Source organism: Psittacula echo (assembly GCF_963264785.1).
Source record: "Psittacula echo genome assembly, chromosome: 2".
In the NCBI taxonomy this organism is placed as follows: Eukaryota; Metazoa; Chordata; class Aves; order Psittaciformes; family Psittacidae; genus Psittacula; species Psittacula echo.
The window spans coordinates 144,882,204-144,895,445 of record NC_137737.1 but is presented as its reverse complement, the minus strand read 5'-3'; the positions used below and the strand labels follow the sequence as shown (position 1 = coordinate 144,895,445).

The following is a 13,242-nucleotide window of genomic DNA, read 5'->3' as shown; positions in this document are numbered from 1 at the left end:
TATACCCATGCACTCACACACATGCAGCTTTGTGCATCATATGTACACGCGTGTGAAAACATACACATGCAAAACTGTGTCAACAAACACATACACACGCTGATGGAACACAAAAGCATGGCAAAAGCATGTGCAGAGGCACACACATGTGTAAGAACACATGCACACAGATGCACATACAAAATACATGCAGACATGCATGAGCAGATCCATGGACTATCACTCTTGGATGCAGGCTCACACACGCGCACTGTCATGCACAGAATAACAAGCAGAGGCATACACATGAACACGTGCACACACAGAGGCACACACTCACACACCACAGGTCCATGTGCAACCACGTTCAGCACAGCACAAGCAGCACACAGAGACACACAGGCACACACAAATACACGCGCCAACGCACACGCACCCGAACTCACACTCACGCACACAAACACCGCACCACACATGCATTAACACGGGCAGGCCCTCACAGACGCACTCGCACCGCAGGGCCTGTTACACGTGTGCGCATACATCTACACACGCACACCCCTCCCCGGACTCCGTGGAACGAACACCTCTGCACAAGAGGCGTGGCTTGCCCGCACCCTCCGCACGCTGCTCCCGACGCAGTGAACCACGCGCACCTTGCGCTGCGGCGGCGCCGGCCGAGGACGTAGCCCGGCAGCGCGAGCCCCCCGCGGCGGGTCGCTACCGTGCTCCGGGCGCCCCTCCTCCTTCCCCCTTCCCGCGAAGCTCCCCCCGCAACGCCCTCCTCCCAGCCCCGCGGAGCGGCGAGGCCGCTAGGTGGCGCCAGCGCTCTTCGTGGCGGAGCCGCGGCCGCGCCACCGGCTCCCGCCCAGCCCAACCCGGCCCGGCACTGCTCCGCCCGCCAGGAACCGCCGCCGCTCCCCCATATCCCCCCAGTGTCCGCTGTGCGGGGCCGCCGCTCCCTGCGGCGATGACCCCCTGCGCTGCGAGCACTGCTGTGGCCGCCGCCTCCCCGAGAAAGGCCTGTAATTAATGTCTCCGCGCAGAGCAATTAGCCTGCAAACCCCTCGGAGACGCGCTTGCTGCCGGGCGGGGAGTGAGCCCGAAAGCGCGTTTGTGTGTGTGTGTGCGGACGGTGACGCCAGCAGCCCCACGCACCGCACGTGAATCGTTAATAATGAGGCAGTGATTGTTTCCGCGCGTGGCAGGGGGTGGACGTTTCCCGACGCATCTCCTGCCCAGGGCTGTGCTGGCGGCTGCGGAGCCCTCGCCACCGCGCTCTCTTCCCGAACCGTTTTTCCAAGCAGAATTGATCCTCTTGGGGGAGCAGGGGGGCGGGGGCAGGATCTCGAATGCAAATACTGTTTGGAGTTCATTGGAGAGAGTGCCTGAGCTTTAAAATGCTGTTCCGTGGCTCCCGGAGGATGCTGTAACGAGCCCAGATTGTGGTGGGCTTCGGCTGCGCAGGGAGTTGAGGTAGCGGGGGTGGGGGGGTGGGGGAAGGAAAAGACACGATCGAGAGTAGCTGAGACTTTGTGCCCCCATTGGAGAGATGGTTGAGTCCTCGTCAAGGTTGCTGTGGTATCCCAGAAACACCATTCACTCCGAGCTGTGACCGCGCACCATCAACAGCAACAACTCCGCGGCGCCTGGCCGAGGAATAGGAATTAGGAGCTCTCGAGAATAATATGAAAGGGATCTGCAGAGGGGAAATCCGTACAAAGGAATCGAAATTAGCAGACTTTTGGGAAAGGGAATGTACTAAATGCGGCCGGCTGGACTTCATCCTGATGAAGAAAATGGAGATTAAAAGTGGATTTACATTTTGGAACCTCGTCTTTTTATTGATGGTTTCGTGTGTGAAAGGTAGGGTACCATTTGAGGGGTATATTTTTAGGGGTCTGTTTGCTTTCGGTCAGGGCGTTGCAACCTCTCTCCTTGTTATACCAAGGTGTGATTCAAAATATATTTATCTTTTAATTTACATTTTTATCCTGAGTACTTTGCAATGGAAAGATATAAATGACGGCTAAAGCTGGGAGAAAAGAAGGAGTTGATTCAGAGCTCTCTTCGGAGATAGGAATATATTTGCTTGCCAGGCTTGGCGTTCAATGCAGTGACTGAGCTGGGGCTCAATAAATATTCTTGCAGTATCCTCAAACGGAGACGTGAGTTGGTTCATATAGCCTCTAACTAGTGTATATTCCAGCAAATCCCACCGGATGACTTTTTTAAGGGGATAATGATGGTAGTGTCTATGTGCGTTGCGGGAGGGGAGGGAGGAGGTTTACTTACATTTCTGGGTTTCGGTCGAGCCACGGGCTCTTTGCAGGAATGCCTGTATCGATGCACTTATTAGTTTAACCCGTTGTGTGGGGAAAGTTACGGAGGACCCCAGCGTGCGCTCAGCGGTCTCGCTGCCCGAATTGCGTTTCTGGCTGAGCTGCTGGCTTGCATGCGGGGCTCACCGCCTGCCGACAAGGTGCGTTAGTAATTCAGCCTTGAAGGCATGGTCTGGCGCTGGGTGCAAAGATTGACACCTTTTCTCTTTCCTCCTCTGGTCCCTTTCTCTGATGTATGTGGTAAGAGTTGCGTACTGGGGTGGGTTTTGTCTGTCCTTTTTTTTAATTATTTTTTTCTGGGCAAGGGCTATTTTGCTTTTTTCTGCTGCTGTGTTCATGAAAGGAGAGCAAAAGGAAACCTCTAGTTAGCGGCATAAATATCTTCACGAAGTCTGTGCTTGCAGACAGTTAAGGGAAATGCTACACACAGAGAGAAGAAGAAATATGAGGTTTGAAAAATGTGCACCTGCAAAATTAGACAGGCATCGTTAAAGGGTGAAGTGCTGATCCCATCACGCGTGCCTTCAGTAAAAGGATCTATTCTGCAACTCTCCACAGTCGGCTGCCTACCCGAAATAATCTCCACTTGTTTGTGGCCAGTGATTAATATCTGATTAATCACCCTTTTATCCCCCTCCTCATCCTCATCCCTCTTCCCCGCCTCACTCGTATTCTCCCAGAATATTTAGTAGACATTATCGATCCTCTCCGAGTTTTTAGACTTGGTTATCGCCTACAGAGGTTGCCTGCACGGTGGGCAGGAGGTGTTGGGGGGAGGCGGCATTCAAAAGCGTGCCTTCCCAAGCTGGCTCTGCCTTGGATGAAACAGTTTATTGTAGAGCTTTACAGCTGCTTATCCCCTCATTTACATCTTGTGGAAAAGATAATTCATGTTTCATGGAGAGGGTGTTGAGGGCTTTTACCTCATCCCACGTTATCCTAACACGGGGGATCCAAGGGGAGGGGGCTTGCCTGCGACATTAATGCACATTTGGATTACAGGCAGCTTCTTTCTCTTTGCATCTATTGACGGTAGCTGCTCCATGGGCATTGCATCATTCTAGGGGAGGTCTGCGATCAAAGACCAGCTCCGGGCTTTTCCCTGGGTTAGCCCGCTGTCATTTAACTCGCTCCCTGCGCCTGGTGCGACTACTGGAAGCCATGGGCTGGCTGCGTGGCGCTCCGCGGGCGCGCAGGGGGGGGCGCCGGGGCTGCCGCCGCGGCAGCTGCTTGGTGAGCACGAGTCGCGGGGCGGCAGCATCCTACAAAATTCAGGGCTCGGGCGGTTCTCCCCCCGCCGCGATGGCCGCGGAGCTGTGCAAGTTTCCACAGCACCTGTTGAGAAGCCGCTTCGCTTGCCGTTGGGCATGGAAGAAGGAAAAAACACTGGATGCCCCCTTTCTCTTCCTGCCCACGTGCAGTCCCAGAGAGATGCGAAGCGGCTTCCTTTCTATGGTCAGGGCCTGAGCCTCTCAGGTGCTGACCTTGGCAGTTTCCATACACTTTCTTTGGACCGAGGGGTTCGTCTCAGCAACTGCAGATACAGTAGGTCAGATTTTACATCCTGGATGTAGGCTTCTTTAGGCAGCCAAGCTCCGTAGAACTGGCTTAGACTCGCTGCAGCACTGAATCTATTCTGGGCATTCACATTCTCTCCCCACTCCCATGAATGAATACATTCTACCTTGATTTACATACCCATTGTGTTAGTACATGCTTCTGCTCCCAGAAACCATGTCAAAGGCAAACAATGAATGAATACCTGCTCATTTAAAACACTCCAGATGTTGGGAGCAAGTTGACTCCCCACATACTGCATCTGCTGTACCATTGCCCAGCAAGGTCTTGTCACCAAACCCCACCTCCAGCCCATACCCTTCACTTCCACAAAGCTCCAGTCCATACCCTTCCTAATTTAATTACCTCTACTGACTAGGCTAGCACCACATCATAACACCAAAACTGTTGCTGAGGTTTCTGTCATACAGACTACTTCCACAGCCTTGCTTGGTATCTGCCTCTCAGACCCTTCTTTTGTCATTGTCTTGTCGCCATTTCTCCAGTCCCAATCCCCAGCTATCCTACTGTTACAGGTGTCAAACTATCCCAGGGTGCTTACAGAGCCATGTTGATGTGATTAATTATGTGCTCCTTGTACATATCTATATAGACAAAAACTATCTTCAGATTGGTCCATAAATTTGTGCTTCTCTGGCACCTTCCAACAACACTTGGGAGAGGCTAGAAAAGGGAAAAGAAGAAAGAAAGAGAAAATGGAAGGAAGGAAATTGGCAGAACTGCTGGGGAAGGAATGGTGGGAAGACCTGAGGTAAAGAGGAATTGTACCTTCTTAAAGGAAAATCTTTAGCTGCTTACAGAGTATCTTATATCATGGATCAATCTCCAACAAAAATCTCCTCAGATAGACATGGAGTAACAAAGCAAACAAATTACATCATTGAAAAGGGAGGGAATGCTTACAAACAAACAGAAACAATAAACAACTCCCACACACACTACCCAGCCCTTAGAAAATGCAAAGCAGGGTGATGCCTGGCCAGGTGCAGGGGGTGATGGTTCCTGCACTTCTCCCTTTGGATGTGCAAGACACCTAGGAAAGTTCCTTCCTCTCCTCCACTCCTACCACAAGAGAAATGAGGAGCAACATTTAGGCATGGGAGATACAAACCAAACTTGGAAGAGCAGGGAGTGGAAACCTCCACCATCCAACTCCTTACAGAAAGGGGAGGAGAGGGAGAAAAAGAAGCTGCATTAGTGAGTTCTGCCTCCTGGGATTTAGGACAGAAATCACTGATACCTACACCTGTTTGGTTTGGCAACTCCCTTCACCACCAAAAAAATTAAAAAAATAAATAAAATATAAACCCCAAACCTATAAATGTTTGTGATCTGTTTGTGAGAGCAAACCAGAGGGGAAAAAGGCGAAATGACCATAGACCACAAGACTTCTCCATCTCTTTGGTTTGTTGTCGCTTCAAGACAGAGATCAGAAAGCACCAAAGTCTGCTTTTTTGTCTGCCTGGATAAAATGAGGCTTTGCTTTTGCTGTTGTTCCTCTGTTCCCCTGTTGCAGTTGTGACAAGCAGAACAAGGGCAGCTTTCAAAATGAAAGGGAGATGAAGCGGTGAGATTTTAAACAGCTCATTGACAGAAGCAGTGATGAAAAAATGGAAAGGATTTCCATTTCCAGTGATGGGTACCTGGCATGTGGGAATATTTAGCAGGGACAAAGTGTGCCCTGATGCTCTCAGCCACCTCTGCAGTCACAGAATCATAGAATGGAATCATAGAGTCAGCTAGGTTGGAAAAGACCTTTAAGATCATCAAGTCCATTAGTCTATCTTCACCTATCTTCACCTCGTCGCCATCTCAACCCCGCTCCCCTCAGGCTCTGCCAGCTCCTCCCCACTGCTTCTTTCCCCGGCCCTTGGCTTATGGGGTTCCTGGCGATGGCTGTTCTCGGCGGGGCAGGGGCGGGCACACCGAGGTGCTCGCTCGGTCTCCGGAGCGGAAACTGTTGGGTTAGAAACGACGGGTCCGAGTTTCCCCAGTGCCAGATGGTCGCTGCCGCTGCTGCATCTTTGTGCCTGTGTGTGTGCGCGTGTGATTGTGTGTCTGTACGTTTGTACGCACGCACGGTACCGGAGACACTGACTAGAGAAGGGACAGCGTCGTCCTTGGGTTTCAACTCCTCTTTACGCACAGGCTCAGCTCTTCCACGGTGCCTCTTTCCCGCAAGCTCCCGCAGGGCTTCGCTCAGCGAGCTGCGCAGAGCGCGTCTTTTTGGAGCCGAACAGTTCTGCAGGGATGCAAAGTTACCCTGTCTCACTCCCGCCTTCTCGGAGGTAAGGCAAGTCTCCGGTGAGCCCCTACGCGTAGCGCACAGCTCCTCCTACTCCTCTTCGGCAGGTTAGAAATGAAGGAACACACAACCCCTCTAAGCAGCATCGCGGGGATCACCGCGCCCTTCCCTACCCGATGGCATCAGGGACCCTCAAAGGCACAGAGGAACATCGCCTGCAGACTCTGGTTTTTCATTGCGGGAGGCAGCTGTCGCAACGCGGCGCCAGCACGGAGCGGCGGCAAACCCCCGCCGGCGGGCTCCACCGCGTCCGGCACCGGCCTCCGCAGCCGCCTCAGGGGGCCGCACCTCCAAAGAGTCCTTTTTAATACTGTATCCCATCGCTTGACTTTGCTTACTTTGACGTGGTGACTCCTGCAAATCTTTTGATTGCAAGTCTGAGACAGCACTAGGGACAGAAATAGCCACGGTGAGCTCCTTCCTAGAGAGAGCAGGCTGGGGCCTCCAGCAACCCACAGGCTGAAGAGGGGACATGTTCTATCTGCAACTCTGTTATCAACATCTTGACTTGGAAGCACAATCTCAGAAGACCTAAAGAATTCCGTGGATGTACTTTCAAATCTCTCCTTTTCCAAAACTCCCATACAATAAACAGGAGAAACTTGTAGTCTACCTGGTATTTTGCTTGCTTGTGGGAATTTTTTGGGTTTGTTTTTTGAGGAACAAATCAAATAGGATCAATTACCCATCTAGCTTAGTGCCCTTTGTCTCCAACAGTGACTATTAGCAGCAGTCTAGGGAAAGATATGAGAAAAAACACACACAGAGTGACTAGCATGCTATCCTGGATTTCAGCAGCCAACAGTTTTGTCTTTTGAGCTAGAGGCTGCTTTTGGAACACCATGTTTTAAGAGACATGGACTGGCCTGTGCTCCACTCATTTTTCTATATCCTTCTGCTTCCCTTCTCTTCCCATACATCCTCCATCCTTCACACTCTGCATCTGTCTGAAAGCACTGAGTAGTATGAAAGCTTGCAATAAAATTGGCAACAACCCAGTGTTGTTAATGTGCTACACAGGTCAACCCCAAAAATTTGAGATTTGTGACCACTGAATCTAGCAAAGACAAAGAAAAGCACAGAATTATTCAGAGAAATTTAAAAAATATTTTGAAATATCCTGTGGGGGTGGCCCAATTTGCATGATTGTAACACCCTTTAAGAGAAAAGGTGGTGAAGAATAGCATAGACTTGTATCTCTCCTTTTATAAAAAGAAGTATGTTGGACACTATCTGACTTTCAGAGGTATTGAGCATTTCCAATTTTAGCTGTCTTCGGTAAGAGCCTGGGGAACTAGTTAGCACCTCTGAAACAAGGCCAAGTGAGTCCATCGCCATAATGCTGGGAGAGAGACAGTATAAGTCAAAAGAAAAAAAATCTATAAAATAACTTAAAATCGTCTGTGAAACATTAATTCTAAAGAATCTGAGAAATTGGAATTGGTAGTAATACGAAAAGTTTTACAATCTGCTGCAAAAATTGTTTTGTATTTTTGGTTGTTGGTTTTGGTTGGTTGGTTTTGGGTTTTGTTGTTTTGTTGTGTTTTTTCCTTCTCCACTAGTAGAAAACTTCAATTCTATTTCAAGGGGCTTGTGACATCTCAGACTCAACTTCTTGCTTATAAGTATCATTTGGCTTGTATTTCTGGACATAATAGTTAAAGTTGAAAAGATAGAACAAAGCCTTTGTGGGAAATTAGTTTTCCGGTTACTCCAAAGCAATCTTCCAGGAAAGAACAGTTGAGAACAGACAGTTTGGTCTAAGTTGTTTTTTTTTTTTCTTAGATCTGTATAATTTTAAGGCAGTTCTTATTACATGAGATTTGAAGAAGTGATATTTAAGTAACAAATCAGAGAGGCATATGATAGAAGTAGTTATTAAAAGGCTATAAAACCATTTTGATTGAATAATTTTAATGCTAAGGTTTATTGCAAAATTCCAGAACTCGTATGAGCTTTTCACATGCCTTTCAAACAACTCTATGGAAGAATGCTTCCTTGTCAGTGAAATTGTATGATTTCTTTGCAAAAAGAGACAATCTTCGAATTGATGGAAAATTCAAGGACAATATATGGCAATTATCTTGGACATAAATAGAAGGGTGCATAATATGTACTTTATAGGATCTCAACTGTGTCTTAAAAAAAAAGGCTAGCAGTATTAGATGTTGAGTATCTCCTTCCCAACATTCAGCATTTCTTCTGGGAAATGGAATAGACAAGGCTATCAGACTATACAGAAGATGGTTTTAAATACACATACACACACACAGACAGACATACCAGGTTTTTTGTAGATGCTTATATTTAGTTGTTTCGAGATCTGCCTTCATGGTCTCACTGGCCTGTTGTTACAGACTACATAAGATTTACTATGGCTTCGTAATTCTAGCATCACGATTGCTGAATACTGTTGTAAATGTCAAAGAAGAAAATGGTTGAAATTCATCATCTCTTTCCTAGTGTCTGAAGTATTAGGTGGATAAGTTTATAGATTTAGGAACAGTGTTACTTATAGAGTAATAATATTCTATAATATAGTCAAATATAATACTCAAAGTATCGGGGAATGACATACAAGGGATTCCACCAGGACTGGTCCTCTCAGAACTGAATTGTCAAAGAGTAAGATGGGATGCAACCAGCATGGCCATAGACAGACAGACTGCCATTTTCCCTTAGATTGTACAAGATGCATCATAGTGTCACTTATTATATTCACACTGAATCATGGAAATAAGGTAAATAACAAGAAGTAACTTAACGGCAGGATTCACGGGGTGATGAATTCTCACTTCCCTAGGCATGTAAGTAACACTAATTATTTTTGCAGTAGGACTAAAGGAATCTGGAGGCTTGAGGCAGAAATGACTGAGTAATTACTTGAATTATAGAGATTCTGACCTTGAATTATATTTTCTCTCTTTCCCATATATACCTTTTTATTAGCTTTCTATCTTTATGCATTGTGACTCTTTTGATGTCATTCTCATAGAATTTTGTTTGCACATATGTGTACACGTGCATACATAATATGCACGTATAGAAATCAATTTCATATATTTGGTTATGTTATGAATAAATGGAAGAGCCTTCATTGTTATCTTGCAAAGACACAGGTAACAGCTTGAAATGTTTGAAATGAGTTTCCTAAGCCATCCATTACCGCTTAAGTTATTGTGTATTTCTAATCTCAGAAGGAAGTTCTACTATAATTTTTAACTGCTTTCACTAACCAAACAAGAGTACAAGCAGTGATAGCTAACAAATGTTAAGAAGAAAGCTTGAGGAAAAGAAAAACCACCCATTTCTAAAATACTAATAAAACCTGATCCTAGCACATTAAAAATTAACTGACATAATTATTTATTCACATGGATTTTGGGATTTTTTTTTTAATATAGTTTCTATAAAACTTTTTAGTAGAAAGAAAACCTCTAATCACCTTTTAAATGTAGAAGAAATGTTTCTGTGCTATTTTCTTTTTTATTTTAACACTAGTATTATTTAAAGAGGTTGACACATCACATCTCAGAGGTGGCTGTATTTCAGTAGCAGTTAAAATGATCCCTCTGTGATCATTATCTTCTTACAGAACTGTTTCCATACCCAGCAAGTGGATATCTACGAGTTTAGTTTAGAGTCCTTGGCTAAAATGAACTAAATAAATGCAGAGTACAGATATTCTTCTTGTTTCAGCATAGCATTGAGATGGAACTACTTGAATTACAAAACCTTTCTTCCACTATTTAATCTGACCCAGAAGGGAAACTTCACTTTCTACAATAGCTTTCCTGATTGCTGTGCAATTTTCTTTGGGGATCAAAGCTTAGTCTAATTAAAACTAATCTTTTAAAAGTCTACACTAAAAATTGCATTTTTGCTTCTGTATATCAGCTTTGATCCAAAGGTGAATGGAAGTTATGAAACAGGATATAAAATGAGCTTCTAAGCTGCCTGTTGTTAAGCCCATTGAAAGCAACAGAAGAGTCCAAATCTACTATTTTTGAGAGCAGATTTGCCTCTGCTTCTTTTCATACTGAGTTTTGAATTGCAGTTTTCTGTACATGTATTTCGTTTGAGTCAGCAATATAAATTATAACAGAAGCCATGCATTTCACAATACACTAGAAATTTTCAATAGAAGTGCTCTTTGGAAAACTCACGTTGCATTATAAATCTAATGATTACAGAAGTAAATTGTTCGTGATTCTGTTGGCAATGCATACCAACAATTCTGGTAGCAAGCATCTGTAGCTGTGTGCTCTATCAAGAAGAACATATGCTTAATTCATGGCCATGCTCATCTTACATGTTTTACTTTGAACACATCTATGCTAACTGACACTTTAACCATACAACTACTGCTACTTATTTTAGCAATGCTAATTGCATGACATGACAGTTTTAATGACCACAAGTGAAAAAATACTTACAATTTATATTTCAGAATGAAGGGGCAAGACATCTTCTCCAAAATCTTTTCATCAATATAGTGTACACAGAAGTGCTTATCTGATTAGAGAGTTTTCATCATTCTAGCATATTGAAGTAACATGATACAAATTGTACCTTATCAAGTGAATGTTCTAGCAGTACTCATGGCAACAATACTTCCCACTTAAGACTACTACTAAAATGGCTAAAATTTTCACAGCATTCACATTATTTATTAAATATTAAATCCGTCCATATAAAACTGATGAAAAATTTTCCTGGAACTGAGGAAAAAAAAAAAAATTACATTTGATGGGCTTGAAAAATGTCTACTTTTACCTGAAAGAGGGAAACTGACTGCTCAGTCCTCGGTTTCTTGGTGTGATTTTCAACTCAGAAACAAATAGAAGCAACATTACCTACTCCTTTCCACATTACTATTCAGCACTATTCTATCACTTTCATTCATAATTCTTTTCAATAGCTGCTCCTTTCTGCAAGCTCTTTTGAAGGGGGCCAGTCATTTCTCTCACACAATTCACATAGTTATTAGCTTCAGAGACTTTGATAATATCACCTCTTTACCCTTTATTTCAATCTTGGCAACTACTTCCTGGGAAAATAAAATACCTCTGACATTTGGGAGAATATTTCTTTAGAGGTTTTTATAGATTCTATTTAATGAACTTTCATATATCCTAAATGCAACCATATTCTCCTTATAGCAATTACAGACATCTTGTAAGAATGTGAATGTTATATTTCTTCAGTGTCCCAATTTTTTACTCAAGTACTTCAGCAGTCTTGAGAAGGCTTAATTTTCAGCCCTTTCTGTGGGAAGAAAAATGGCATAGACACTAGACTAGCAATATCATTTCTGTGTTTTTCATAGAGGGTACAGTGCCAACAGAACCTCCCATATCTTCTCATACAAGGATAACAATTTTCCCCTGACAAATAGGTGAGATATATTTTATTGGCATTGTCATTGTCAGCAGTGGAGAGTTGCAACAATCAACAATGTGAGACATCCTGACAAATTTATGCTTCTGAAAGCTCTTTATCTGAAATAGAAATGAGCAACAGAATCAATGTTTAATACAGAATGAGTTCAACAGCGATGGTGACTGCTGCATGCCTGTCTCCACAACTTTTCTAGGGATATGCTTCAACTATTCCTAAATTTCTTTAGTACTACAGTTGTAGGTCATTTAAATTTGTATGAGTTTCTACACTAATTTCAACTAGTTTTAAATTAAGCTACCCATAAAAAAACCCCACCATTCCCCTAAACTCTTGTCTATATATTTTTACTACACTCAGTTTCTAGCTCATCAGCTAGCTGCTGTAATTTTTGCCAATTTATCCAGCCTCCTCTGCACTTCTGGGCTCCCTTCCCAAACTCTCTTCCCACTCCACAAGTACCACTGGAGAAGTCCCAAAAACCATAAAGCTGCAGTAAAATATAGAAAGTTCTCTTCAGTTTCTATATCATTTGTAAAGTCCTTTTGTGGCCTGAAGTAATAACGTGTAAGGGTAATCTGTTAGGAAATGAAATATCCTCCCAGCTTTACAGGCATAGATTGGACTTACAAACTATCTTCAAGATGTTCTTTGGATTTTAAATCATCTGCAAGAAAGCAAGATTGGAAGAGTGGAGTTTCAGTTATATTTGTTTTCATTCTTCAGTCTATTGTGGCTGTTTACATGATTATTTTTTGTTAACCAAATAATACCCCTTCACCCTAAACAATGAAACATCAAAACACATTATTAAAAAAGGCCAAAACCTAATAGTAACTTAAGGGTAAGTTAGTCATTTGCACACAAGTGAACAATATAGAATCAGATTACATTTGAATGTAATGGATACTCTACATAAATCCTTGTAAATGGGGTTGGAACTAGATGATCTTTAAGGTCCCTTCCAGCTCTAACCATTCTATATTTTTGGAAATCTGTGTTGCAGTGTCTCTTGTTTTTCAAGCTCCAATGTATACTGTTGATGTGACACAGTAAGGGAAATCTTACAGATCTAATATTACTTCTGTATCCTAGCGATATCATCATTCTGGGATGACCAGAACAGATTAGTCTGTCTCTGGATTCTACAGAATATAGTATATGAATTTTTTTTTAATTATTTTTTTTTTAAATGGTGCAATAGAAAAGGGGAGAAAAAAGAATCACCTAGGTTAAATCAGACCCAGATACGTTGGTATTCTGTTACTCACTTGTTCCAAGATTGACTTTGAGCATTTCAATGAAATCAGGAGAATTTGCTGTGTATCTGACTTGTGAAAGGTACTGTTCCAAATTGCTCCCTATGGGGCCTCTTGGACTAGTCACCTCTTTGAAATCCAGACAGTTGAGTCAGTCTCTAATCTTACGAATCACAGGGTGCCACAGATACCAGCTAAGCAGAGAACTTCCTCAGCAGAAGCTCTGTAATTATTAAGAAGGCAAGAATTTCCTGCTAGAATTTAGGGCAAGTCTGAGGTAATTAAAAATGGCCCATTTATTAAAAAATGTATAAGACAGTACAATGAGTACTGAATCATCATTGAAAAATTTGCAGGTACTTCTGAAGATTTAGCTGTA

The 13,242-nt window shown here is 43.7% G+C and overlaps 1 protein-coding gene across 3 annotated transcripts in view; it reads left to right on the top strand.

The window, feature by feature from the left end:
• Positions 1-1,667: 1,667 nt before the first annotated feature.
• Positions 1,668-13,242, top strand: part of CSMD3 (CUB and Sushi multiple domains 3) — a gene marked incomplete at both ends in the record, with an annotated part of 652,566 nt that continues 640,991 nt past the window's right edge. For all 3 annotated transcript variants that reach the window (XM_080610435.1, XM_080610434.1, XM_080610433.1), the window contains one exon: positions 1,668-1,845. In XM_080610435.1, coding sequence (XP_080466561.1) covers positions 1,668-1,845 — 178 coding nt within the window. The remainder of the gene's footprint in view (positions 1,846-13,242) is intronic.